At 52.5% G+C, this 27,933-nt stretch overlaps 2 protein-coding genes across 3 annotated transcripts in view; both read left to right on the top strand.

Annotated features, from left to right (window-relative positions):
• Positions 1–13,161, top strand: part of WHRN (whirlin) — a 91,991-nt gene extending 78,830 nt beyond the window's left edge. For both annotated transcript variants that reach the window (XM_003586440.6, XM_005210575.5), the window contains 5 exons: positions 7,346–7,417; positions 8,855–9,392; positions 11,221–11,402; positions 11,906–12,028; positions 12,285–13,161. In XM_003586440.6, the coding sequence (XP_003586488.1) occupies positions 7,346–7,417; positions 8,855–9,392; positions 11,221–11,402; positions 11,906–12,028; positions 12,285–12,467 (1,098 nt within the window). In that variant the 3' untranslated portion in view covers positions 12,468–13,161. The remainder of the gene's footprint in view (positions 1–7,345; positions 7,418–8,854; positions 9,393–11,220; positions 11,403–11,905; positions 12,029–12,284) is intronic.
• Positions 13,162–18,752: 5,591 nt separating this feature from the next.
• Positions 18,753–27,933, top strand: part of AKNA (AT-hook transcription factor) — a 58,868-nt gene continuing 49,687 nt past the window's right edge. The window contains exon 1 of the mRNA XM_024996348.2: positions 18,753–18,785. The gene's annotated coding sequence lies outside the window, so the exon portion shown is untranslated. The remainder of the gene's footprint in view (positions 18,786–27,933) is intronic.

Here is a 27,933-nt window from a genome sequence, read left to right as displayed (position 1 = left end):
TAACGTGGTGGCTTGATGGCCACTGCCTCCCTTTGTTTACGGCTACGATCGCAATGTCTTCATTCACACAGAGATGCTGTCTATAGCCCCTCTCCAAGGAAGCTCCCCCGTGCACAGACAGGGACACGGTGAAGCTGGAATTAGTCTTTTCCCTTGAGTGGAACATCCCATTCCCTTCTGAGAGGCCTCAGCAATGCCCTTTACCTCCCCAGAACCATAGATTCACCAGAGGATGTTAATAACCTTCTGGGCGGGTGCAGCTTTCCCTGGGCTGGTGTCTGAAATAAGGACCCTTCCTCCAAGCCGGTGCATTGAGGAGAATCCTCCCCTCTGTGTGGGGACTGGGGGTGTGGGAACTGCTTCCAGAAAACAAAACCAAGTCCATGGAGGTCAGAGCCTGCTGGAACATGGCCAGCCCCCGCGCCCCTCGGAGCTTGCGTTTTTCCAGCTACCCCCTAGGAGAGCTAGACTAAACACTGATTTAGGACTGGTGGAGGGGGGTTCACCTTTTCTGTGCCATGGACCCCTCTGGCAGGCTGGCAAAGCCCTGGGGACCTTTCTCAGAGTAAGAGTTTTAAATATTTAAAAAGAAAACATGTAGAATGACAAAGGAAACGTCATAAAATGCTGTTTTCAAAGATGGGAAGAAACATTGAAAGGTGTGCTTTTTTCTTAGCATGCCCCATAACAAGGTCTGATGGCAGGTCGGTAACAGCTGCAATTATGAGGCCGTGATGAGCATAAATGGGACTTTGCGGCATCTGCAGTGTGATATGAAAGAGCTGTGACAGTGTCCCAGGCGCTGCTGATCGCACAAAGCTGTGTTGCTTCCACTCACAATGGAAGGAGATGCTACATTTCAGTTAGAGGTTAATGAAAATAAAGGATGCAGGGTTTTTCACGGGCGTCTGACTCCTTCCTGAAGCCCTGCTTTCCAATGCCTATCCTGAGGACTTTTCTGGGCCTGACCTGGAGATTCTGCCTCATGCCCTCTGCCCGCTGAATGACATCCTTTTCTTAAGAGCGTTGGGAGGGAGATGCAAAGGGGTAGAAGGAAGCCCGGGCTGTGCTGGGACGAGGGACACCCTCATCTCGGGAGGACTTTGTGCGCTCGTTTCCCTGGGCCCTTTCTGCTTCTGTGCTTCGGTGGCCGAACATGGTAGCAGCAGTGGGCCAGCTGCTCCAGGACCCCGTGCTGGTTCCCACAGCCTCAGCCTGGTCTGCGAGCGCGGGCTCCCAGCCCTCTGTGAGTGCGGGGATTGTTCCTCTCCCCGGTCCTGTCTTCCACCCTTCCCTCCAGCATCCAGACTTCCACCCCAGCCGGTGCTCAGAGAGGCTGGGGGCTGCTCGATCGATGGGTCTCCACCAGCACAGCCAGCCCCCCGGGGTCCATCCCTTGATCCTTTTGGATCCCCAGACCTGTCCCCTTCACTCTGGGCAGCCCCACCACCTGCCAAGAACGCCAGGACTCTCCGGCTCCCCCCGGCTGCGGTCACTCCTGCCCGCCCCCTGCCACCGCCCACACCGTGGCTGGGCCAACAAGCTCCTCTTCTCCAGCTCCGGCAGGGCCACCGCCTCTGGCTTTTCCTCCTCGACCTCCCTTTGTCCTCCTCTTCTTGGTCTTTTCTCCCTGGTCTCCTCCCTTCTCTTGTCCCCTCTGATGCTCACTCCCCCTTCTCTAGTTTGTCTCTCTCCTGTGGCCCTCTTCCGCTCAGCAGCCCCCTGATGCGACCTTCCAGAAGCCCGTGTGACTCCCTGCCTCAGTTTTCCAGAGACAGAGAGAGGAGGGCACTCCCAGTCTCAGGCTTCTGGTGCATTTGGCAGGGGTGGGGGCAGAGGTGATGGGGAGCCTGTTGTCCAGACTTCAGAGTAAAGAAGCCAGAAGAACAAAGAGCTGGAAATAGCACCTTTATGTAAGAGCCCTCCCCTTGTAATGAGAGGGCGGGGTTGCAGAGCCCAGGAATGGGCTGGGGGGGAGGGGAGAAAGAAGGGAGGAGGGGGCGGGGAGCAGAGAGCCTTCTTCTGCTGGGGGTGGTACCTGGGCCACCCAAGGCCTTTTGGGCGTCCGTTTCCAGAACCGTGAGTCCATCTGGCAGAGGCCAGCTCGGTGATGGCACCTCGTGACTTCATATTCGCCCCACAGTGCCCCCAAACCAGACCCTGGAATATCTAGAACCCTGATTGGGCCAACTCAGACAAAAAAATAAAAATAACAAATTCTGTCTGAAAGGGAGATTTCCTGAACCGCCACAGATTTGAGGAGGAAGGGGATGAGGGAGCCACCGCCGCAGGTCCTGAGAGCATCCCGGCTCTTGTGGGAAGTCCTCTCTCTGGATGGCAGACTCAGACCTTGAATAGGGCTCAGCTTTCTGCTCTGTCCTTGCTGTGTGACCTTGGGCAAGTGGCCTTCCGTCTCTGAGCCTCAGTCACCTCAGCTGTAGAACTGATGAAAAAGGGTCCCACCTGGCAGGATTGACTGAGCTGCCAGATCTAAACCCTCAGCTAGTCTCTGGCCTCCGTGGGTGCAGGAGGAGCCCCCCACCCCCATCCACTGAGCAGCTGGGGCTGAGAGGGGGATGGGAAGGAGGCCAAGATGCTCTGGCCGGCTCCTGCGTGAGCTCTGACCTTGATCCTCTTCTCGAAGCCTGTCCCGGAAGCGTTTCTGCTGACGCATCCCCCGGGTTCTTAGCCTGCTGTCTGCAGCTATTTCAGACGCACAAGGAACATGGCTCGGGGACTCGGGGCTCCTGAGCGTCTGGATTCGGCAGATGGAGTCTGGCAGGGCTGGGCTCCAACCCGTCTGCCGTTTGCTCCACTTCAGGCCTTCCTCCCAGGGCTGGATGCCTGTCCACACTCCACCCTCACCCTCCCACCCATCCATCCCTGCCTTCCATCTTGGCTCCAGGATGCCATTAATAACAGGGAATGACTGAGGTCAGGGGCCAGCGATGGCCGTGTTCTCTCTTGTTTCAGAGAGGGTCCTCCTCCTGGAGTCCCTTGGTTCCTACAGCATCTAATTCTGGGGTCCTGCTAAGGTTGCATGGGCTTTGGGGTCACCCTGATGTGGGTTAGAAACCTAATCTGCTGTAGAATAGTCCTGTTGCCTTGGACAAGTCACTGCTTTCTCTGAACTTAAGTGTAAAAATTGTGAGCTGGGACAATCAGAGTGCCTACCTTACAGGGTCATAAGGAGAATCAGTGAGACCATGTAAATAAAATGCCCAGCAGGGGCCTAGCATGCAGTAAGGCCTGCCGCAGTTTGGAGTTCTCCCACGCCCTTTCTAAGTCACAGCCGCCCTGTAGTGCTGGGCAAAGACATGCTGGTGTTATCAGACTCTGGGTTCTTTCCTTGCTCCCTCCCTTTGGCCCTATCACAATGCCAGCTTCCATCAGTGATTCCGAACAAGAGTTTGTGGGCAGCTCCTGTGTGCATGGCCCTCTGGTGGGTCTTGGGAACACGGGGACCTGCTCATCTTTTATCCCCATGAGCTTTCCCCATAAGTCAAGGCTGCCTGTTAAATGCTTGTTGATCAACTAAATGAATGTTCAAAGCTCCTGATACCAGAACAGGACAGAATCCCATATCTTTGGCCCAACCATGGACTGTCACCTAAGCCCCCAGGGTGTCTGCAGGCTGAGTTTGGGGGCAGGTGGCAGTAGCTAGCTGCATTGCAGGTGATGGAGGCCCCTCTCGTCCTCGCTATTGACAGCTCCCAGGTCTCTGACCTCCTGGGGGCCTCCTGCTGAGGCCAAGGCGGTGACTGCCCAGTCTTGGGAAGTCTTTGCATGTAGCCTGCCTTGCCATTCACCTTCACCCTAGATGGCTTGTGTTGCCCAGGCGGACTGATTCCTAGGAGCACTGGACACATTGCGGTTTTGGGGGAGGGGCTTATTGGAGGACCACTGTTTCTTTCCATCGATGTGCTCACCTAGGCCAGGGCACCTGCAGCCATTCAGTTCCTGGGGCAGATTTACAAGATCCCAGGATTCTAGTGTGACAGTCACCTCCCTTCAGATACTGTGCCAGGCTCTGTTTGAGCACTTTTCAAGTGTTAATGCATCCACTCCATGAGGGAGGGACTGCTATTTCCCCGTTTTACAGATGAGGAAAGTGAGGCACAGAGCAGTCCAGTGGGTTGTCCGCTGTCACTCAGCTGTGAGTGGCAGAGCTGGGAGTGATCTCAGAGAAGCCACAACTGGTGCCTCTGAGCAAGGTGGGGAGGAGCAGCCCTCCCCTCCTCAAGGGTGCCCCTGTCCTTGTATCACCGGGGCTGTCAGGAACATCTTCCTGCGAAGCGGTATGTGAGAGATCAGGGTGGGGAGGGCAGGAGATGTCAGGATGTTTGCACAAGCCTCAGCTTTGCGGGTGAAAGGCAGTTGACCTGGCGTGACACTGCCCCAGAGGCGTCACAAGACCAGATGAGGCGTCTTGGGTGAGAAAGGCTCATGGTTGGGAGGACAGAGCATCTTATTGGCCAGTGGGTTCCCATGGTGCCTGCCCAGAATACTCAAGGCTTCAGGAGGCTTATTTGAGACGGGGATCAGTATGGAGTGACCTGGCAGCCTCTGCTCTGGGGGTATGGAGTCAGGGGGCTCCTCCCATCCCCCCACACCTTCACTCTCATTATACCTTCACTTTCATTCAAACCATCATCGCTGCTCTCCATGACCTACTGTAGCAGCCTGGCTCAATTCTCTGTCTACTCAGGCCTCCTCCCCATGACAGACAGAGTTATTGATTAATTCATTCACCCATCGATTCATTCATGGGTTAATTAATTTGCTCAGTAAATATTTATCAAGCAGTTACTATCCTGAATACTGAGGATACAGTAGGGACCAGGTGGTCACAAGTCCTGCCTTTGAGGAGTTATCCTAGTAGGAAGACATACAATGAGCAAATCAATAGTATCCCATCAGGTGGTGATAAATCTTACACAGAAAAATGAAGCAGGGTCAAGGGTTAGACAGAGGTGTGGGGGTGGAGGGGGTGCTGTTTGAAACAGGGCTGGTCAAAGAAAGCCTCACCCAGGTCTAAAATGAAGGAATGAACCAGGAGTGCTCTGCAGGCAGAGCAGTGAGTGCAAAGGCCCTGAGTCAGGAACCACCCCGTCCTGCTGCAAGAGTAGCAAGAAAGGGCCCAGAATTCGTTGTGCCCAGTGAATGCAGTTTGGAATTCCCTCCACTTAAAATGGAAGGAGCCTGGAGGGTTATGAGCTGGCGTGAGACATCATCTGACTTGTGTTTCAAGATTACATCCTGGCTGCTGGGTAAGGAACAGTGATCAGTGCAAAGGAAAAAAATAAAGCAGGGCAGGGGTGAAGGTTGTGATTTTAGGTGGGGTTGTCAGAGTAGATCTTTTTGTGGAGGTGATATTTGAGTAAGGTCTTGAAGGAGGTGAACAAACAGAGCTCGCTTTGTGGATAGTTCTGGGGAAGAATGTTCCAGACAGAAGGGCCAGTATAAAAGCCCTGACATGCCTGCACAGCTCTAGTGTGACTCGAAGGGAAGTGAGCAAAGGGGATCTTCTTAGAAGGGAGACCTGACTACATCTCCATGGCAACCCACTGTCCTCAGGCTTAGGTCTAAGCAGCTCTTGACTGCTGTAGAACCGCTGAAGATTCTCAAGCATCCTCTATCCTCCCAGCTTTATGCACACCCCCCACCCTCTGAAACACCCATCATTCTTTACTTTTCCCAGCTTTAACCCATGCTCCTTCCTCCAGGAAGACTTCCTGGATGACTCTTCCTTAGCTGCATTATATAACTGTGTTTCCTCACCCTGTGCAGCCTCCTCCTGGCTTATTTGTGTCGACCCTGCTCTCTCTAGGGCTTCCCAGGTGGGGCAATGGTAAAGAATCTGCCTGCCAATGCAGGAGATACAAGAGACTCGAGTTTGATCCCTGAATTGGGAAGATCCCCTGGAGTAGGAGACAGCAACCCACTGCAGTATTCTTGCCTGGAAAATCCCATGGACAGAGGAGCCTGGCGAGTTACAGTCCCTGGGGTCACAGAGTCATACACGACTGAGCAGCTGAGTGCGCACACTGTCTCTAAGCTACTGAAGGCAGGGGAGGTGTCTCACTTCCTCTAAGTCCCCAGGCCCTCAGTCAGGAGCACTGAGACTGCCCAGTATTAATCCCTGAACTTGAGACTTGAGCTGGGTGATGGTCAGGGAAGTTTGTTTGCAAGCCTGGGTCCTGTGGGGTGGAGAGAAGTGATTGCAGAGCCCTCAGGAGCCCCCTCAGGAGTTTAAAGAAGAGCTCTGCTCAACCTCCTGGTGTGGGGTGTCTAGCCATGGCCTCACGGCAGCTCAGTGTCACTTGAGGAAGCATTAGGCGTCTGGTAAGTTAGGTAGGAAAGTACTTTGGCCACCTTATGCGAAGAGTTAACTCATTGGAAAAGACTCTGATGCTGGGAGGGATTGGGGGCAGGAGGAGAAGGGGACGACAGAGGATGAGATGGCTGGATGGCATCACCGACTCGATGGACGTGAGTTTGAGTGAACTCCAGGAGTTGGTGATGGACAGGGAGGCCTGGCATGCTGCGATTCATGGGGTTGCAAAGAGTTGGACAAAACTGAGCAACTGAACTGAACTGAAGTTAGGAAAAGAAGGAAGAAATGAGCATCTTTGCAAAATAAGCACCACTGAAACCATAACCCTTCCCCCCTCCCCCAGGATACACCATTAAAACCCTTAAAATTAAAAAAGAGAGAGAAGGACTTCCCTGGTGGTCCAGTGGTTAAGAATCCGCCTTCCAGTGTAGGGGACAAGGGTTCAATCCCTGTTCGGGGAATTAGAATGTCACATGCCTGCCAGGGAGCAACTAAGCCCGCCAGCCACAGCTGGAAGGAAGCCTGGGCACAACAGTGAAAGATCCCGCATGCGCAGCCAAGACCCAATGCAGCCAAAATGAACGAGTAACTGATGAACTAAAAAAAGAACTAGAGACCTTCCCCCTCCGCCCCTCACTTGCCATTTTCACACCTCCCTGGGGTTCTGAAGAGAGAACCCTCGGGTTGAGGAGTTGAGCCTGTTGAGCGTGGGCCGAGCTTCGGGGATTGCTAGTTAAGGCCAGAGCCACCCCGCAACGTTTCCACGTAGTTCTGGGGAGGCCTGGAAAGTCTCCAAGAAATTGAACTCCTTGAAATTGATTTCAAAGTGAAAGGCAGGAAAATCAACATTCATTTTACCATGTAAGTTCCCCCGGAGTGGGGCTTGTCAGGAAACACGGAAGCCCCACGAAGGTGTCTTAGGGCCTGCAGAGTTCTGTGTCCTAGAGAGCAAAGTGGTTTTCCCCTCTCAATGTGTATTTGCTCACCAGGCTTTCTTCTCTGTTCTAGAACACTCTGGACCTGGAGGAGACCGGGGAGGCCGTCCAGGGCAATGCGAACACCCTCTCAGACGTTTCCCTGGTGAGACCCCGCTCTGGGAAGACCCTTTCACTGTGTTTTCCCCCTCCTGGGTCTGCCTGAGGCTCCTGGGGGCTGGCTCCCTGGTAAGACCACAGGGAGAGGACTGAGGCCCTCAGCGAAGAGCTGTTAGCGAGTTCCAGGGATTTGAGGCAGGGCTGTCAGGCTGTTTGACTGTTTGCTGAGTTGGTGTTACTTTTGATACGTTATCTGAACATTATCATAGCAAGGACTGAAGCATGAAGTGTGTGACGAGAGCTCTCCTCAAGGAGGCCCTGTGACTGCGCTGGGAAAGGGGGTGAAACGTGACCTCACGCCCATGCGCACTCAGCAGCAGTCCGGGCAGCCTCGCTTTGTGATCTGACTCACGTGGCTTTCGAATGACCTGGGCTCTGAAGCCAGACTGCCAGGTCCAAATCCCACCCTGTGCCGCTGACTGTGTGACTTTGGGCAAGTTTCTCAACTTCTCTGTGCCTTAGTTTTCCCATCTGTAAAATGGGGTGTAATAATAGTGTGAAAGTGAAGTTGCTCAGTCGTGTCTGACTCTTTGCGACCCCATGGACACCAGGCTCCTCTGTCCATGGGATTTTCTAGGCAAGAGTACTGGAGTGGGTTGCCATTTCCTTCTCCAGGGGATCTTCCTGACCCAGGGATCGAACCCAAGTCTCCCACATTGTAGACAGATGCTTTACCATCTGAGCCACCAGGGAAGTCCAATAATACTGTACCACCCCATAAGCCTGTAACAAAGGGCAAATCAGTTATTCTAAGTAAAGCATTGGAAACAGTGCTTGCATGGCCATTAGAGCCTTGCCAGTGTTGGATGCTGGCATGGGGAGGGGGCATAGTGACGACAGAATCTGCCACTCACCAAGCACCTGCTGGATCTCAGGCCCCTTGCTAGTGCAGCACACGCGCTACTTCTCACCTCCCCACGACTCTGCTGAGTAGGTCGTTTCCTCCATGGCCCCGAGGTGAACTCAGAGAAGTGCTGTGCCCTGCCCAGGGCCACACAGCAGCCTGGCCCACCTCTGTCCACCTTCTACCCATCCTCTCCCATCAGTCCTGTCATATCTCTAGGCTCCTAGATAATCCCCTAAAGAGAAAAGCCAAAGAGAGGCCTTTTCTGTTTTCATCTTTGCATCCCACCTCTAATTAAGTCCCGTTCCCTGTGACAAGCCCTGGCCGATGCCAAGATCTTCAGTTCCCGAAGGTAACGATGCCATCCCCAGAGACAAGATCCCGATGCTTATCAGCTGCTCAGATGCTAGGAGAAGTTTTCCACTCGGGTGTTGCATAATTCAGAGCAGCGTGGCCAGGAGCTGATAGAGCGAGGACGGAATTCCAGCCAGGGTCCGGCGCACTGGGGCGCTCAGGTCTCCCCTCTTAATGGCCGCAATGGGCTCTGACTCCTTCTGCTCCTGTTGGGTCTTTTGGCAGGATGATGTCAAGTCCACCTCCAAGGGGCTGCCTAGCTACAAGCCGCCGCCTCCCCCGCCCCCTCTGATCCAAGGCCACGACCACCTCCTCATCCAGCCGAGGAAGCCGGGCAGAGAGGACCTCCAGCCGCCTTCCTCCGCGTCTTCCCACTCGGGCATCGTCTTCTCGGCTCCGCAGAACCGCAGCCCGCCCGCGGGTACCGCTCCTGTGCCGGAGGCCCCCACAGCACAGAACTCACCCTCCTCCCCCATCTATGCCTCCATCTCCCCGGCCAACCTCGGCTCCAAGAGGCCGCTGGACACCCACCTGGCCCTGGTCAACCAGCACCCCATCGGCCCCTTCCCGCGGGTCCAGTCACCGCCACACCTGAAAAGCCCCCCTGCAGAGGCTGCGTTGGCCGGTGGTGGCCTTCCCCCACCCTCCCCCTCCGGCCACCCAGACCAGGCGGGCACGAACCAGCATTTTGTCATGGTGGAGGTGCACCGCCCGGACAGCGAGCCGGATGTAAATGAAGTGAGGGCGCTGCCCCAGACACGCAGTGAGTACCGCAGGCCCCGGTGGGCGGGCTCGGGAGGCCGCTGCGCCGCCTTAGGGGTTCCCCACTGGGGGATTGATCTGCTCATTGACACAGCTCAGGTGGGGCCAGGTGCTCACCCAGTGGGAAGCCTTTGAACCCAGTCCTCCCCCATTAAGGGTCAGGGGAGCCGGGGAACAGGGCCCCGAGCCTGCTCTGAGGGGCTTTGGAGGCAGAGGCTGGAATGTGAGTCCCAGATCTGCCGTGTCTGACTGGACGGCTGCTGGGCCATCCCATGCGGGCTGGAACAGTTCTGTAACTGTTGCTGTAACAGCAACAGTTCTGCCAGCTGGCTGTGAGGGTGGGATTTCTCCTCTAGGATCCCCAGACCTGGTCACCCTGCACCCACCTACCAGTCTCCCCAGGAAGACTGAGCCTGTTCAGGGCAGGGGTGGCTTTTGTGATCTCTGTCCCACAGAGCTGGGGCCGAGGGACAGGTGCACATTGAAATTGTCACCTCTGGATCCCTGGAGGTCTCCTGGCTCGGGGCTGCAGGGTCACAGTGTAGGGTCCACCTTCCAGACACCTGGGAGGCCGGCCCGGGGCTGCAGCCCGGGGTTTTCAGAGGATGTCCAACTGGGGAGGTGGCAGGAAGGGAGCGCTGGTTTCCACCCCGTAAGCCTGAGCCCACTGCGAGGCCAGGGTCCGTTTTGTTGGATTCTGCTGCCATCTCGTGGCTAATGTGACACGTAGGCCCGCCGTGGCCAAGGAGGGTGGGTGGCCAACCAGGTCAGGGGACATTTGCTGAGCGCCTGTGGTATGCAAGTAAGGGTCGGACTAGGATGCAGAAGGCGGGGTCCCTGCATTCAGTAGCTCGTTGAGGGAAGGCTGCTAAGGCAGGATGTGGTGAGGGAAACCCGAGCTGTCCGATAGATGGCTCTGGACCTGGCACTGAGCCGGACACACGTGATGATGAAGCTGACAGGTGACAGCACTCTCCGTAAGCCAAGGACACTGTTCTTTGGAACGTGCCTGTGTTAGTAACTCACCCAGTTCTCTCAGCAGCTCTGTGAGGCTGGTACTGTTATCACCCCCATTTTCCACGCGAAAGAGACTGAGACGCAGTAATCGTGGAGCCAGGCAGGCTAGCGTAAGCCTGTTCACCCCATATGTCCTGTCTATTAGTGTTTATGGGATAGGCATCATTGCCCCTGGGTTGGAATCAGAACACTGGGGTTCAGAGAGGCTGTGTAACTCACCCAGGATTGCACAGCTGGTCAGAGGGGATTCAGACCCCACTGCCAGACCCCAGAGTGTCTCAAACTCAGGGGCCAAGCCATTACATACCTAGTGGAGTGGATTGGGTTTGACTATTGCACCAGAGGGCATGTTTCCTCCCCTTAGCTTAGGCCAGGTGGGGTCAGCAAGGGCACAGACCAGGTATGGCAGACCTTCCTTCCCCCCGCCCCAGACCTTCCTGTTTTCCCCAAGAAGCTTAGAATTCCATTTTAATGTGAAATCTCCTAATTTGAATGTGTTGGTCCATCATTAAATATTGATAACACTAAGAGTTAAAACAAACAAAAAATCCCATATCTGTGGGCTGGATTTGCCTCTTGACTTTTTCTTTTTTTTTCACCATTTTGCCAGAGGCTGTCAAGGCAGACATCCTGGAAGTGGCAGCCTTGGGGCCAGACCCTATTGGAAGGGCAGGTCTCAACAGGTGGAGGGTGGCAGGGAGTCTCTGCCCAGGGAATCCCCCGCCCAGCCTTCTGGCCTGTCCCTCAGCTACTCCGGGAAGCCCTTACTGACCCCAGCTCTACAAATCCCTCTCCTCCTGTTCCCACCCCAGCCGCCTCCACACTCTCCCAGCTCTCAGATAGCGGGCAGACCCTGAGCGAGGATAGTGGCGTGGATGCCGGCGAGGCCGAGGCCAGCGTCCCTGGCCGAGGCAGACAGACGGCGCCCACCAGGAGCAGGAGTGGCAAGGAGACGCCTCGGAATGAGAGGCCCACCGAGGGGGCCACCAAACCTGTAAGTGAGACGGAAGGTGTGCAGAAGGCAGGCGGGGGGAAGTCTGGTTGGGGGTGAGCAACAGGAAGTCCCGACCAGGGTACAGCTTGACAAGTGACTACAAGGGAGGTGCTGTCCGGATGTGGGTGTCCGGAGAGACCTCTGTGTTCAGAGTCTGAAGGCTGCTGCTGTGCCACTGATGCAGACAGGCCAGGCGCTGAAGGTTGTTCTTATGGATCATTAAACTCCCTTCCAGCGTAGGGTGGAGGTGAGGCAGTCAGGCCAGATTCAAGGCCTGTGGCCACCTCTAGCAGCCTTGGGGAAGCTGCTTACCCTCCAGAGCCTCAGAATTAGACAGCTGGGTGCACCAAGCGCTGTGCTCAGTGCTAGCACACGGCAGGCTCCCAGCAAAGGGCTGGAGTCTGTGCCCTGCTGACCCAAGAGCCTGTCGTGGCCAGGCCAGCCCCCAGGCCAGGCCCACCCATCAAGAAGGCTTCCACTACTTTCCTTCCTCATACCTGCAGCCCGGGCTCTTGGAGCCCACGTCCACCCTCATCCGCGTGAAGAAAAGTGCGGCCACCCTGGGCATTGCCATCGAGGGTGGTGCCAACACCCGCCAGCCCCTGCCTAGGATCGTCACGATTCAGGTACATCCCCAGGGACCTGCTTGACCGTCTCTCTCTACCCCTGAGGGTCCCTCTCTCAGCATCCCCAGGGGTTTGCTATGCCCAGAGGAACCCAGCACCACAGGCAGCCTCCGGCTCATAGCACCTTGGCTCATAGCCTCAGTTTTCCTCATCAGGGCCGTGGACACAGACTGTGGTTCCCCTGTTGGCAGTGGGGGGCAGTCCAGGCCAGCCCTGGGGTGTCCGAGGTTACATGCCCTGTGTCTCACTCCTGCAGCGAGGCGGCTCAGCCCACAACTGTGGGCAGCTCAAGGTGGGGCACGTGATCCTGGAAGTGAACGGGGTGACGCTTCGGGGCAAGGAGCACCGGGAAGCCGCGCGCATCATCGCGGAGGCCTTCAAGACCAAGGAGCGTGACTACATCGACTTTCTGGTCACGGAGTTCAATGTGCTGCTCTAGGGGCCGAGGCCCGAGGGCCTCCCGCCTCTGTCCAGCCCCCGGCCCTGGTCCCTCCTCCCTCCTGGCACTACTGAGCTCCGTCGGGGGCTGGAGCTGCATGGCCAGGGTAGCAGGAAGACATCCCTACCCCCATTCCATACTGGCCCTTTGGACCAGAACCGGGAGAAGAGAGCTGGGCGAGGCAAACAGAAGGTCAAGTCAGGGTCTGATGCAATGCCTGGTATACAGTAGGCGCTCAATACAAGCGTGAACCCTCAGGAAGGGGAGAAAGAAAGGGGAAGGGCGGAGCACCTGTGTCTTCACCTGAAGCCTCCCAAGGCCTGTAACTCTGGGTTGAGTGCTCCCTGGCCAGCTAGGACCTGGCCTATCCCCCGATGCAGGAGTCTTTGTCTGGAATGAAGTCGCAGAAGAATTCGTGGACATGTCCCCCAACCCGGGGGGCCTCTTGCGGGACCTTCAGTGCCACAAATAAGCATCGAGCACCCCCATTCACACACCTGTTTCTCCTAGCTCCTCATCCCCCATGGTATTTATTATTTATTTCCATCCCACACCCCTGGGGATCGCAAGACCCCAGCTTCCCACTGCTCCCCCAGCCTATCCCAGAGGCCTTGCAGGTGACCAGCGACGTCAGTGTATTTATATACAGAGCTTATGACTTTAATTTTTCAATAAAGAGATCTGAACAAGGTTAGGATCCAGCGTGCTCTGTGGCCTGCGTGTGTGGCTGGGCTTGCTGTGGAGAGAGGGGTGGGTAGGACAGATGGAGGCACCCAGACATCACATCTTCCCTGGCCTCCCGTGGCTCAACCTGGGTCACACCAAGCGTGTTGCAGGGGCACTGGAGCCACACTCACGTCTTGGAACACCTTCCCTGAAGGTTATAGATAACATCTTTAGATCAAAATGCACAGGTATATATAGGTTTTAATAATGCTGTACCCCTGAAACGTATATAAGAATATTTAAAATACACAGGTATGTTATGAGACGGAATGCACAGTGGGCATGAATGTTATAAAACACAGAGAGGGGGCTCCCCTGGTGGCTCAGTGGTAAAGAATCTGCCCACCAATGCAGGAAGCAAGGGTTCAATCCCCAGTCTAGGAAGTTGCCACACGCCTCAGAGCAACTGAGCCTGTGAGCAACTATCGAGCCTGAGCTCTAGAGCCCAGGAACCACAACTACGGAGCCCTTGCAGCCTATATAGCCCATGCTCCACAATAAGAGAAACCACCACAGTGAGAGCCTGTGCACGGCCTGAAGAGTAGCCACCGCTGGCCGAAACTAGAGAAAAGCCTGTACAGCAATGAAGACCCAGTGTGACCAAAACTAAATAAATAAATAAAATTATAAACACACGGGCACACACAGAGGTGGCCTATCTTAGGGCGGATCCCAGAAACTGGCTCTGAGACGAGGATGTGTGTGCAGGTGATTCACTGAAGCAGCGTGCAGGGAGGCTGGTAAAGCAGTGGGTGAATCAGAAGCGAAGGTGAGGAACGCAAGCAGGATGTGATTTCAGGCGGAGTCCTGGGAGGACAGCTGCAGCCTGGTCCCACGGGGGACACTGGAGTGTAAGTTCCACTTAGAGTTGTCTCCTCTCAGGGCAAGCAGGCAGGGCCTTCAAGTTGTCGGTCTTTAGACAAGGTCTGGGGAGAGGGAAGAGGCAGTGACTTCCCAGTCACTTCCTACCTGTGCACACGAGGCTGGTGCAGGAGCCAAGGGCAGTGGGTATGAGAAGCAAAAACACATGAAGGGGGCAGAGAGGAGAGGGGCCCCACTACCAGCCCCAGTGCCCACTTCCTCCATCCCCAGGCTTTCTCTGGGGAAAGAAGAGTTTGAAAAGTCCTGCTTTGTCCAGCCGTGTCCAGGAATCTACTAGAAATGAGTTGGGGCTGTTGATTCTACAGACTTTTACTGGATCTTGCTCTTAGCTGCTTGTGTCCCCTCCCCAGCTTAAGGAGTCCGAGGCCAGAGTCCTGGCTTCCGCTTGACCTCTGAAGCAGCCAGTAACCCCCAAAACCCCAGCCCTTCCCATGGGACTCTGTATGCCCCTCCCAATGCTGGTACCCCTGCAAGAAATAACCCTCGCCTGGCTGCAAGAGAGCTTTGTCAGGCCCCAGATCTCCTGGCATCAAATTCCACATCCTGTGTGGTCACAGGCAGGTGATTTCACCTTTCCGAACCCAAGTTCCTAGTCTATGGGTGTGGCAGGCTGAGTAACAGCCCCAGAGATACCCGGATTCCTGTTATGCGTGAATGTTACTTTCTGTGGCAAAGAGAGGTGTGCTTATTTAGGGCATTTAAATGGAGAGGTTATCCTCGATCATCTGGGTGGGCCCCATGTAATCACAAGGGTCCTTGTAAGAGGGAGGCAGAGGGAGATTTGACATAGGAGAGGAAAAGGTGTCGTGATAATGGAAGCAGAGGTTGCAGTGATGCAGTTCAAAGATGGAGGAGGGACCATGAGCCGAGGAACACAGGTGGCCATTTAGAAACTGAAAAAAAGGCAAAGAAACAGATTCTCCCTGAGAGCCTGCCCAAGAAACCTGCCTGCCGACCCCCTGACTTTAGCGAGGTGAGGCTGATTTTGCACTTACGACCTCTCTTTGGAAGAACAAGTTAGTGTCTTTTTTTTTTTTTGGCCAAGCAGCATTGCATTCAGGATCTCACTTCACTGGTCAAACCCACACTCCTTGCAGTGGAAGCATGGAATCTCAACCACTGGATCTCCAGGGAAGACCTACTGTTGTCTTAAACCATGAACTGGTGGTAATTTGTTACAACAGCCACAGGAAATAAATACAATGGGGATACTGCCACTCGCTTCTGATGGAGGCTGGGATGCTGTGTGTGGGCTCAGAGTCTGCCCCAGGGAGATGATTGCAGTCAGAATGATGGTGAAGAAGGAGCCCTCTGACCTTATAAACCACATCTTTTCTAGGCCCAAGTCCTTGTGGATCTGTTCTGAATCCAGAGGTTTTTTTCTGTTACCTACTTGCGGTATGAATTTCAGGCCAGTCAGTCCTGGGTGTTCATTGGAAGGACTGATGCTAAAGCTGAAACTCCAGTACCTTGGCCACCTCATGCGAAGAGTTGACTCATTGGAAAAGACTTTGATGCTGGGAGGGACTGGGGGCAGGAGGAGAAGGGGACGACAGAGGATGAGATGGCTGGATGGCATCACTGACTCGATGGACGTGAGTTTGAGTAAACTCTGGGAGTTGGTGATGGACAGGGAGGCCTGGTGTGCTGTGACTCACGGGGTCACAAAGAGTCGGACACGACTGAGTGACTGAACTGAACTGAACTGATTGGCCTGCTCTACGAACTCCAGGACAGGTCATGACTTCTTGTGTCTTGAACTAGCCATCTCCCCACTCAGTCCAACCCCAGGGGTCTGGGAATTCCTGGCAACTGCTGCCTGCCGTCCCAAATTTGTTCTCTGAAAAAGAACAAGAAAGAGTTTCTGGAACTGTTGGTTCTGAAATTCCTGGGTCTGACTCCGGGACTGTAGGCCATTGGCTGTGAGGGTTCCCCTCCCAGTGGAATTTTAAGCTTAAAAACATACCTTTGTAAATGGGCTTAGAAAGACCAAGTTACTTGCTCAAATTTGCATAGCTAGTGAGTGGTAGAGGAAAAATTTGGACCCACGGCTACCTGAGGTTCACCATGTGAAGCTCCAAGATAATAAGCAGATGTCCTATTGCCTTTGAAAGTGAAGTCGCTCAGTCGTGTCCGACTCTTTGCAACCCCATGGACTGTAGCCTATCAGGCTTCTCCATCCATGGGATTTTCCAGGCAAGAGTGCTGGAGTGGATTGCCATTTCCTTCTCCAGGGAAACTTCCCAACCTAGGGATCGAACCCGGGTCTCCCGCATTGCAGGCAGACACTTTACCGTCTGAGCCACCAAGGAAGCCCTTTGAAGGGACCCAAAATAGTGGGCTAAGGCAGCTTGGATATTGGGAGAGTGAGGGGCCAGAGGTCCATCTGGCCACATACATGTCTGTGGCCCTAATGTCTTTACTCATAGTGTCAGGGCTGGGGGAAGCGGGTAGGTACAGCTAGACAAGTTCAGGATCTGCTGCTAGATGAAGGAGAAGGCAGGAAGAGGGCAAGTTTTTGGTTTGAGACTGGGCCTGCCCAAGCAAGTGCCAAGCTGGCCTTTAAATCACTTGGAGCCCTCTCTGCTTGGGAGAAAGCAGGGCGAGGGCTGGAGTAGCCCTCTGTGAGGATCATAAGGACAGAGAACAAGGCACCTCAGACAGTCCAGAGCTCAGAGTCTGACATTTGGACTCAAATTCTATTTCCACCACTTCCTGGCTTTGTGAGCTTGGGCAAATCACTTAACTTCTCTGAGCCTCGTATTTCTTCTTTTTTTTTCCATCGCCATATTTGTTAATTTTTAAATTGAATGTTGTGTTAGTTTCAGGTATATAGCAAAATGTTTCAGTTATGTAAATACAAACACACACACACACACACCATACATATATATATATCCTTTTTCAGATTCTTTGCACTATAAGTTATTACAAGATTTTGAATATAGTTTAGCAGGTCCTTGCTGTTTATCTATTTACGGTAGTGTGTATCTGTTGTGCTTCCCAGGTGGCACTAATGGTAAAGAATCCACCTGCCAATGCAGGAGACATAAGAAACACAGGTTGGATCCCTGGGTTGGGAAGATCCCCTGGAGAAGGATACAGCAACCCACTCCAGTATTCTTGCCTGGAAAATCCCATGGACAGAGGAACCTGGCAGGCTATATAGTCCATGTGGTCTCAAAGAGTTGGACACAACTGAAGCGATTCAGCACTCACACAATGTGTATCTGTTAACCCCAAACTCCTAATTTATCCCTCTCCTGCTTTCCCCTTTGGTAACCTTTGTTTTCAGTGTCCATGAGTCTATTTCTATTTTGTAAATAAGTCCGTTTATATTTACACATAAATTGGTATTATAATTTTCTCATCTTTAAATTGGGAGTATAATACTAACCTAACTTGTGAGCTATTTTAAGTCAGTAAGTCAAGTCGCTCAGTCGTGTCCTACTCTTTGCGACCCCATGGACTGTAACCCACCAGGCTCCTCCATCCATGGAATTTTCTAGGCAAGAGTACTGGAGTGGGTTGCCATTTCCTTCTCCAGGGAAGCTTCCCAACCTCGGGATCGAACCCGGGTCTCCCGCATTGCGAGCAGATGCTTTACCGTCTGAGCCACCAGGGAATAATTTGTGAGCTATTGTAAGGAGTAGCTAAAATGTTTGTTCCTGGGACAGAGTAAAGCTTCAGTGCATAGAAGCTGTTACTATGATTACCATTAGATATGTGTGTAGGGGGTCACCGAACCTGGGGGACTTGGAGGAACTTTCCACCAAAAGGAAAGAGAACTGTGCTGTAACACAGCTGGATACCAGACCTTGGGCAGATCACTTCCTGTCTCGGGGCCTGTTACAAGCCTTTGCCCCTGTGCAATACGATTGGTCGAGGAGCCCTTTAAATTACTGTCGCTGATTTATTTCTTATAGGCCTGGTGCGATGTTTATTCATTTACTCCCTTCAGAAACCCTGTGAGGTGAAAGTTAAGAATCCCGTTTACCTGAAGTTCAGTGGCAGCGAGCGGCAGAACTGGGGCGAGAACCTAGGCCAGTTTGACACCTTACACTGTCATCCTTCCCGGAGCACTCTAACTGAACAATGGATTATTTCTGTCTCGTTCTCACTGCAGGACTTTAGGCAAGTTTCCATCTCTGCCCAGGCCTGCGTTTGCCTGCTTGTCTAAAAGATGGTTTCGAGTAGAATACACTCGAGGGGTAGTGATAATACCTACTTACCTTATAGGCAAGGATCGGACACTGGAAGAGTTTACAACTGTGCCTGACACATAAGGGCTCTAGAAAAGTTTATTATCGTTACTGTCGTGTTTATTATTCGCTTCCGCCATCAGAGTTTATGGATTCTTCTTCACTGCGGTTCTGTGAAACCCTTCACAAACGTCTTAACTCCAGGCGCCTCAGTCTCCCATCTGCGGCTGGGCGGGTTTCAGAAGAACACGCAATCTCCCAGGATTTGAGATTTTCAGTCCTGGAGCCTGGAGCCTACGTCCAAACCTCTTGCGGCGGGACATAGGCTGCCACCTCTCAGCGATTGGTGGAACATCCAGAAACCCCGCCTCCCGGGGCCGTGCCCGGGCCGTCATAGGTCGGTCTCGAGATTATGCAAAACATCGCCGCTCCGCCCCGCGCCCGGATTGGAGGCCTTTGTTTGCCGCTCAACTCCAGGAAACCACCCGCGCGCCGCAGCAGCCGGCAGGTGAGACCCTGGGAGGGGTTCGCGGTGGGTCTAGGGCGGGTCCTGGCCTCTAGCCGGGTCTCAGTTTCTCCATCCGGGAAATGGGGAGGAACAGTGGACAGCGTCGGTGGGCTCCGATCTACAGGGACCGCGCAGCTTTCGGCCTCTCCCACGTGGAAACCCCTGCGCTCGGGAAGGAGACCGATCGCCGCTCCGGGAATGGGAGGGAGCTCTGGATGGGCTATGGGGTTCGAGTCCAAACCCCGCCGGCCTCGGTTCCACCCTCTGACCTCAGTTTCCACCTCCGCGCAATGGGGGCGTTGGCTTTTTCTCTCCCTCTCTCTTCAACTGGGGCTGGTCACAGGGAGGGGAGGGGTCCCCAGGGAATCTGGGGGTGGATCTTGGCTGGGCTTATGGCTGTGTTTGGGTTGGAGGTGTGGCCCGTGTAGCTGTGGTTACCCAGGAGGTGGGACTTATCTGTCTGTCCTGGGATTTGTGTGATATTCGCTCACCCGGCAACAACCTGCGCAGCGTGACAATCCCGAGCCGCGCGCCCTCCCCGGACAACTAACGCAAGTTTCTTTTCCTCTTTTTGGCAGGGGTAGGGAGGTAGAGCAAGGCCCCGCATGAGGGTGGGCCACTGTGACAGTGGTGGGATCTGGAGCGGACTGCAGGCATAAGGCCAGCCTCTCTTGTTACGAAGGTGGGGACACTGAGGCCCAAAGAGGAGCTGAGACTTGCCCAAGGGCGCGCAGCGGGGCGGACGCAGAGCTAGCTTCTCCCCTGTGTGATGGGTCTGGCACTAGTAGAGCCGGAGCCTTCTTACTGCGCCACCTTGGACAAGGCTCTTCCCTGCTCCTTTCCCTGGCTTTCGTTGAAAGAAATGACATGTTGGCACGGATCATTACCTACATTTGGAAAGTGTCTGCTTCAAAGTTAAGAAAGTTGAAAAGGAACATTGCTGATAACTGGGCTGTTTTGGAGCTGAGAAAAGAAGCCGAGATAGGTTGCAGTGATAAGGGGCATTGTTCCTGTCCTCTAGAACACAAGGAGAAGAAATGACTGAAAGTGAAGCATGAAGGACTGGGGTTAGATACTTAGAGGGACTTCCAAAGAGACATTTCCAGGCACCTCCTTTGGAGTTGGTGGGTTTTATTTTTTTGGCTGTTGTTTTGTTTTGTTTTTTCAAAAAACAGAATTGCTACCTATCCATTTGAGGGGCCCTAGTCTGGCTTACTTACCAATGGGGGATGGACCCTGTGGTCTTTGGAGGATTATTTATTCTCAGGGGTGGTCTCTGTTCTTCAGAAAGAGGGAGAAGATGCCCATGTGAGGCCTTTAGGCAAAGGCCCAAAGTCCAGGGGTTTGCATTTGAAACATGTGATTTGGGTTGTTTCTTGCAAGGGGGTTTCATCAGCTCCCATCAGTCCACAGAGTCCACCAGAAGTGCCAGGGTTTCCAGAGAGACTGGGAATGGTCCTGGCACTGTGGCTGGCATGCTGAGAGGGTATTTTGGAAAGTGGTACACACCAAAGACATTTCAGTGTACCCCCATGAAGTAGGAAAGAAAGAGTATTTTTTTGTTTTTTTCAGCATCCGGCTGAGTCACCAGCTGAATTCCAGGCCTTTTTGTGTTTCCTCAGTCCCGGAGGGAGGTGGGACAGATCTGAAGACTGGGAGTTAGAAGACCTTGGATCGAATCCTCAGCCTGGCTTCAGTTCTGAGTGCCTTAGCTTCCCCCTTTGCAAAATGGGAATGGTAATGACATTTTAAGGCTCAAGTGAGGTGGCATCACAGAAAGTTTGGTTCAGGCTACATTCTAAGTTTGGCGATGGGGACACTGAGGTCCACAGAAAGGAAGGCATAACAACAATAAGACCGTTAATAAAACAGAATGCTGTCTTCCAGCTACTGTGCAAACGGTTTTACTGCATCAAGTAAAGTCTGGGAAGGCAGGAGTTTTTGTGCATCTTGTCCCCAGTCACCCTCTCCGTGCCTAGTACAGAGCTCTACCACGTGGTAGGTACCCTGTATATTGTTGTTGATCAACTAGTGTTCACATTGTTGCCATAAGATGAGTGCTGTTGTTTTACATTTTACAAATGAGAAGTTCGTGATTCAGACAGGTTAAGTCACTCACCTGAGGTCACACAGCTCTTCTTTGGAGTTAGTCTGCTGTTATTTTGGGATGTGGCAGGGGTGTGTCATCTGGTGAGAGCTGATTGAATGAATCTCTTCCTAGTGCTGTGTTCAGTGATACTGTGTTGGTAGCGTGAAATTGACCATAGTAAGGGCATTTATATTATAGAAATTAGTAAAGGCCACGGTTAAGGGCTTTTTCTTTTCCTTTCTGTCTTTCTTTCCTTCCTTCTTTCTTTCTTGACTGAGCCATGGGGCATGCAGGATCTTAATTCCCTGACCAGGAATCAAACCCAGGCCCCCTTCGGTAGAAGCATGGAGTCCCGGTCACTGGACTGCCAGGGAATTCCCATCGCCCCCCACCCCTCCTGCCATGCTGTTTTTAAATAAGAGAGCTGCATGTGAAGTGTATTGGGTCATGAAAGACTGGCCTTTGCATGACAGCCAAAGTTGGCCAAGGCCTGCTCCTCACTACTGTTCCCCTGAAGTGCAGAATTTTGGAAAGTAACTTTTATGAGATGAGGCTGCTAGTCTGTGATGCGAGTGGTGCAATGCAACAGCCCTCTGACTTGGGAACGGGTTGTTACAAGCCTGAATTCCAAGCCAAAATGTCTAGCCTTTAACCTGAAAGTGACAGCAGCCACCAATGACCTTTAAACCGGGAAAGGCTTGGTCAGAGTGATGCTCTAAGAAGATTTACCCAGCAGCATGTGCTGAAGGTATTGGAGGGTGAGCTGGGGGCAGGGCAGCTGGGAAGAAGCTCTGGTTGATCAGAGGAGCCAGGAGAAAGCTAACAGGGTCCCTGGTTTTCTTTTCTTTTTTTTTTAATTATATTTGTTTATTTTTACTTGATTGAGGATGATTGGTTTGATTTCTGCTATACATCAACATGAATTAGCCATAGGGATACATATGTCCCCTCCTTCCTGAACCTTGCTCCCACCTCCCACGCTTTCCCACCCCTCTAGGTGGTTACAGTTTGCGTTTCCTGAGTCATACAGCGGATTTCCATTAGCTATTTATTTTACATATGTATATGCTTCCATGCTACTCTCTCCATTCATCTCACCCTTTTAACAGGGCCCCTGGTTTTCTGAGCGCATGTGCTAAGGCTGGCAAACACTATCCTGTAACTTTTGAAGTGAAACTGGGTCTCCACTTCCCAAACCATGTTTCCTCATAAGCAAGGCCCTGAGGACAGTGTTGCCCTCCATCTGTAGATGAGGCTATAGAATATATGTTTGGAAACATATCAGAACCACCAGATTTGGACCCAGGCCTCTCAGCCCCCGCACTCTCACTTTTTTTTTTTTAATTTTATTTTATTTTTAAACTTTACAATATTGTATTGGTTTTGCCAAATATCGAAATGAATCCGCCACGGGTATACATGTGTTCCCCATCCTGAACCCTCCTCCCTCCTCCCTCCCCATACCATCCCTCTGGGTCATCACATTTTTAACCTCTTGGTCCCTCCTCTGTTCCAGCCTGCAGTCCCATCTTAGTCTGATCTTCCTTGCCAAGTGTCGGCCAAACTCCAGCTAGACCGTAGGGAGAGACTGCCTGCCCCCAGAGGTGGTCCTGGACCACGTCCCTAGATCCTCACCAGCATTTCTCACATCCTCCACTCCAAGCTGAGCCTCTTGTGGGGGAGGGACCAGTGATCAAAGCCAGACTTGGGTGCCTAGCTGTGAGTCTTCTTAGAGTCCTGGGACCACAGCCAAGGACCAAGGAGGGGCCTCAGGGGTCAGGAGGTTACTTTCAGCCCCTCTGCCGTCAAATCAGGGATTCATCTGCAGGGTAACACTTTACTTGTGGGTGCAGATCCACTCTGCTCCTATTGTGCTGTGTGACTTTGGGCAAAGGGTATAACCTCTCTGGGTCTTTTCTTGTCTGTTAAATGCGTGATTATGAAGTTCCAATGAGACGACACATGCCGTGTCCTGAGAGGTTTAGACTAAGGCTGAGGCTGGGATTGCTTCCTTTCCTTTTTGTGATCTTCACATAATCCTACATGTTGCATAATGGCTATGTATTATTTATTCATGAGTAAGCCATGTGAAAAAGCACAGGGTCAGAGTCTAAAAAGAGGAAGAGAGGAGGTGTGGGATGGGGATACCGAAGAATGTCAGAGCTGCGAGGGCCCTGGAAGAGCCCAGCCTTCCCCGCTTTCACGGGCAGGGAAACGGAGCAGGGTTCGGACCAAGGTCACATCAGAATGAAGACCTGCGCAGCTGTGCGCCACTGGCTTGTGTTTGTTTTGCTTTGTTTTTTTACCAAATAGTGAAAGTTCATTTTACTCTTAAAATAGCTGTTATTTTTAGAAAATACACATAAGGAAAAAGAGTAAATTTGCCTTAGTTTTCTACCTAGTAATAATTATTGTAAACATTTTGGAGGAATTCTCTTTTTCTTTTCCTGTTTCCCTCCTTCCCTCCATATTTTAGTGTTTTTCTTTAATGGACTCAAATTAGATATTTATTATTTTCTAATTGGCTTCTTCACTTAACATGTGACGGTTTTTTGCATTACATTATATTCTTCTACAATGTGACTGTTCCTCACTGCATAATATTCCTTTGAGTGGAAATACCATCATTTATCTTTTTAATGATCCCATTATTGGACACCGAGGTTGTTTCCCACCCTTCCACCACCTGCAAAGTGATTAAGATGGTAGTGTCTGGTTTCAGACTACTTGATTCAAACCCAGCTTCCTCTCCTGGGACATGGGCATAATAATTCCTGCCTCCTTGGATTGGTATGAGGATTAAATAATGAGTTTCTAATCCATGGAAGGGCCTTTATGTAATAGGTGCACAATAAAATTTTGCTGTTAGCAATGTGTTCCCACACATGCACATTTTTTTGTTGTTGAACTCTTTCCATGGAAGATAAATTTGAGTGTGTATGTGTGAGTGTGTGAGCATGAGTGTGTTTTCCTCAATATGAGCACACTCTCCTACATAACCGGTGTTTTAGTTGGCTGAGGAAGACCTTTATTCTCCTCCTTAATGATTCAGGGTGAGGACACAGTTTCTAGCTGGGTCAGTGATCCCCAGACCAGGTTTGGGGGCCACAGGGAGAAGAATCCTTGGGAGATAGCAGCATTTCTCTCCACTTGATCAGAAGGGCTGGCTGCTGCCTTTTGTGTAAAGGACTCAGAGCTTGATCTGTGGCTAATATTAGGAGAGCCAGGAAAGTTAAACTCGGTCCTGCAGGGAGCAGGCCATAAAGCCATTTCATAGATATGTCCAAAGTCATTTATTCACGAGTTCTGTGCCAACTAGGCATTGGCCATGGTTTTAGGGTATGTAGTCTCATTGACCAAAGATCCTGTAAAGTCCCATTTTATAGATAAGGAATCTGGAGTTCAGAGAAGTTAAGTGACTTGTCTAAGGTCACACAACTTCCAAGAGAGACCCTGGAAGCCTCTGATTATTCACAAAATCCTTGTGCCCTGAACCCCTGCTCCTCACAGCCTCCCATCAGCTTAGTGTTTCTGCCTGTGTGGGCAAGTGGGATCAAAGAACCCAGGAGATTTCATGACAGAAGGCCACTCTGGTAACCTCAGAGAGAATCCCATTCAGCCTCAGAGATCAGAGCCAAGAGAGGGAAAAGCTTTTGTCCAGCATCACTCAGGCTGAAACTAGGTCTCCTCTTCCCAAGCCATGCTTCCATCATTTCTGGGTCCATTCCTGAAAGTCTCTCCTGCCTCCTCACCCCTGTGGATTTTAACGATAGGTGCAAATTCAGCAATCTGGGCAGGAAAGAGTGGGTGACCTCAGGGTGGGTTTTCATTTCTTCCCCAGGGAAGGAGAGAGATCAAGGAGGCACTGAGGATGAAATAACAGCCATGGTTTCCTTCAGGATGGCTGAGAAGCCTGCGGGTCCCCGGTACCCCATGGGCCTCGGGACATCATGTAAAGGAGCGACTGTCCAGGGCTCATCACATCAGCCAGCAACGCCCGTCTGGATCCTGGGCCATGTCCTGTGCTGTGTCCTGGGAGGCACTGGAAGGCTTGAAAAAAGAGATTCACTTTCCAGCCTGATTAACGTGCCAGGCATTTAGGTGGGGCTTAGAATGATTGTGGAGGCGGGGAGTAGGGAGTGTGGGTGAGAAATAGCCATCAGGACATTAGAGCATTGTGACCCAGGGGCTGAGGGAACAAATGGCCAGGGCTCGCTGAGCTCCTGTGTTGAGAACTGGGTCGTGCAGACACAGCCCTCCAGGCGCGCTTCTGATGAAGGTGCTCAAGCCCTGGCTGCTGCTGCTGCTAAGTCGCTGGCGGTAGGGGCCAAAGGTTTGTGTTTGCTCCTTTGCTTCTGACCCATCTCTGGGCCTCTGTTTCCCTGATGCATATGATGAAATCATATCCTTGTCCTGCCCATTTCCCAAGGTGTTTCTCAAGCATCTAATGCTATGAAGGATGAGAAAGCACTTTAGAAAACCGAAAGGCTTTGTGACGAACCAGAGCCTCCTTATAAAGTCAGAACGTTGACTTAGTGAGTGGCAGTTCGCTGGTTACAAGCTCCCATCCTGATTTTCTGGTGCCTGGATTATTAATGATCTCCACAGTATATACAGTGTGAGCACCAAGCATGGCTGTTAAGACTTGGGTCTTTGCGTATCTGAATCGCCAGCCGCACTCACCAGCTTTGTGACTGTGGGCAAGTTGTGACTCTTGGGGCCTCTGTTTCAGTTCAGTTCAGTTCAGTTCAGTCGCTCAGTTGTGTCCGACTCTTTGCGACCCCATGAATCGCAGCACGCTAGGCCTCCCTGTCCATCACCAACTCCCGGAGTTCACCTAGACTCACATCCATCGAGTCAGTGATGCCATCCAGCCATCTCATCCTCTGTCGTCCCCTTCTCCTCTTGCCCCCAATCCCTCCCAGCATCAGAGTCTTTTCCAATGAGTCAACTCTTCACATGAGGTGGCCAAAGTACTGGAGTTTCAGCTTTAGCATCATTCCTTCCAAAGAAATCCTAGGGCTGATCTCCTTCAGAATGGACTGGTTGGATCTCCTTGCAGTCCAAGGGACTCTCAAGAGTCTTCTCCAACACCACAGTTCAAAAGCAGCAATTCTTCGGTGCTCAGCTTTCTTCACAATACAACTCTCACATCCATACATGACCACAGGAAAAACCATAGCCTTGACTAGACGGACCTTTGTTGGCAAAGTAACGTCTCTGCTTTTGAATATGCTATCTAGGTTGGTCATAACTTTCCTTCCAAGGAGTAAGCGTCTTTTAATTTCATGGCTGCAGTCACCATCTGCATTTTGGAGCCCCCAAAAAATAAAGTCTGACACTGTTTCCACTGTTTCCCCATCTATTTCCCATGAAGTGGTGGGCCCGGATGCCATGATCTTTGTTTTCTGAATGTTGAGTTTTAAGCCAACTTTTTCACTCTCCTCTTTCACCTTCATCAAGAGGCTTGTTAGTTCCTCTTCACTTTCTGCCATAAGGGTGGTGTCATCTGAGTATCTGAGGCCTCTGTTTACCTACCCGTAAACTGGGGATGTCACGTCAGCCTCACTGGGTGGCTGTGAGGGCCACAAACAAGGCTGGGACCACAGGCTAGATTCAGAAGATCAGCCAGCAGGCATCCGCTGCGCTTCTCCTGAGTGTCAGGGTCTGTGCTGGGCGCTGGGTAGTGGTGTGCTTCACAGAGCTCCCAGGTGTCAGGCAGACCGTGCTCAGTCACGTCCGACTCTTTGCAACTCTATGGACTGTAGCCTGCCAGGCTCCTCTGATCATGGGATTTTCCAGGCAAGAATCCTGGAGTGGGTTGCCACTTCGTCCTCCAGAGGATCCTCCTGACCCGGCGTCTCTTATGTCTCCTGCATTGGCAGGCAGATTCTTTACCACCATAGGCGCCTGGGAAGCAGACCCAACGTCTAATTCCAATTGGCAAGTCCGCAAAAAGGGCACATGGTTCTGGGATCTGCAGGGTGACTGCAAGTCACCAGGGAGAAGAAGTGGGGTTGAGTGGAGAGGGGGGGCACTGTACGTTTGTCCCAGGGACACCAAGGAGCCCCCCGTGTTCCCCAAGCACGCTGAGGACAGAGAGGCTGGAGTGCAGCCTAGCTGTGGAGTTTCATCTTCTTTCTCAGAATAGTGGGCAGCTTAGCACAATGTTTTAAGCAGAGAAGGGCTGTGTTTGGACACGTCCGTTTTGCGAAGAGCACTTGGAACAGTGTTTGGAAGGGCCTGGAGAGATCCTTGGGCTTTCCAGGAGATGGCTGTTGCAAGAGGCCACGTAGGGATGCAGTGACGGAATGGATTCCAGTGAGATTTAGGAAATAGAATCACTAGCAGTTGATGATGGTTGGTTATGGGGTGTAAGAGGGAAGTACCCAGCGTGGTGGTCGGTTCTGGCCTGCGCACTTGAGTCAAAGATGGGGGCCAAGCTTCGTACAGAAGGGTGGGTTCGAAAAGTGAGTGTTCGTTGCCATTCCCTTCTCCTGGGGATTTTCTCGACCCAGGATCAAACCCAGGTCTCCCACGTTGCAGGCAGATTCTCTACCATCTGAGTCACCAAGGAAGCCCAGGGCAGGTGCCAGGGTGACCATATAATGAATGGGCTTGGTTGGTTAAGTAGGATTTGGCCTGTAGTTGGAGACGGTGTGCTGGCAGAGGGCATCGCACAAGCAAAGGCAGGGAGAAGGGTTGGTAAGCCCGGGGTGTCAAGGAGATGGAACAGGGCACACAGGGGCTGTCTCCCTTGGGGTTCGGCGCCTGCTTCTAAGTTAGGGGTGGCGGGTTATTTAGGGGCTGCACAGCGTGCCTGGAAGCAGCAGCCACCTGGCGTTTTGATGGCAGTGCTGCCTGAATTAATGGCCAGGGAGGGAGAGAGTGAGTGAGTGACGGGGTGTCAGGGGAGCCCGCCCCTCACACAATGGCCCACATGGTCACCAGAACTGGCAAGGAGGAGCCTTATTAGGGATTGGCTCCGTTCCACCTTTGGCTGAGGCTGCGGGTAGACCCCGCCCCCCAGATGTGAGAAAAAGGCAGGGGAGGGGATGG

Source organism: Bos taurus, chromosome 8 (genome assembly GCF_002263795.3).
Source record: "Bos taurus isolate L1 Dominette 01449 registration number 42190680 breed Hereford chromosome 8, ARS-UCD2.0, whole genome shotgun sequence".
Taxonomy (NCBI): Eukaryota; Metazoa; Chordata; class Mammalia; order Artiodactyla; family Bovidae; genus Bos; species Bos taurus.
Note: the sequence above shows the minus strand (reverse complement) of the source record. Positions and strands in the feature narration are given on the sequence as shown.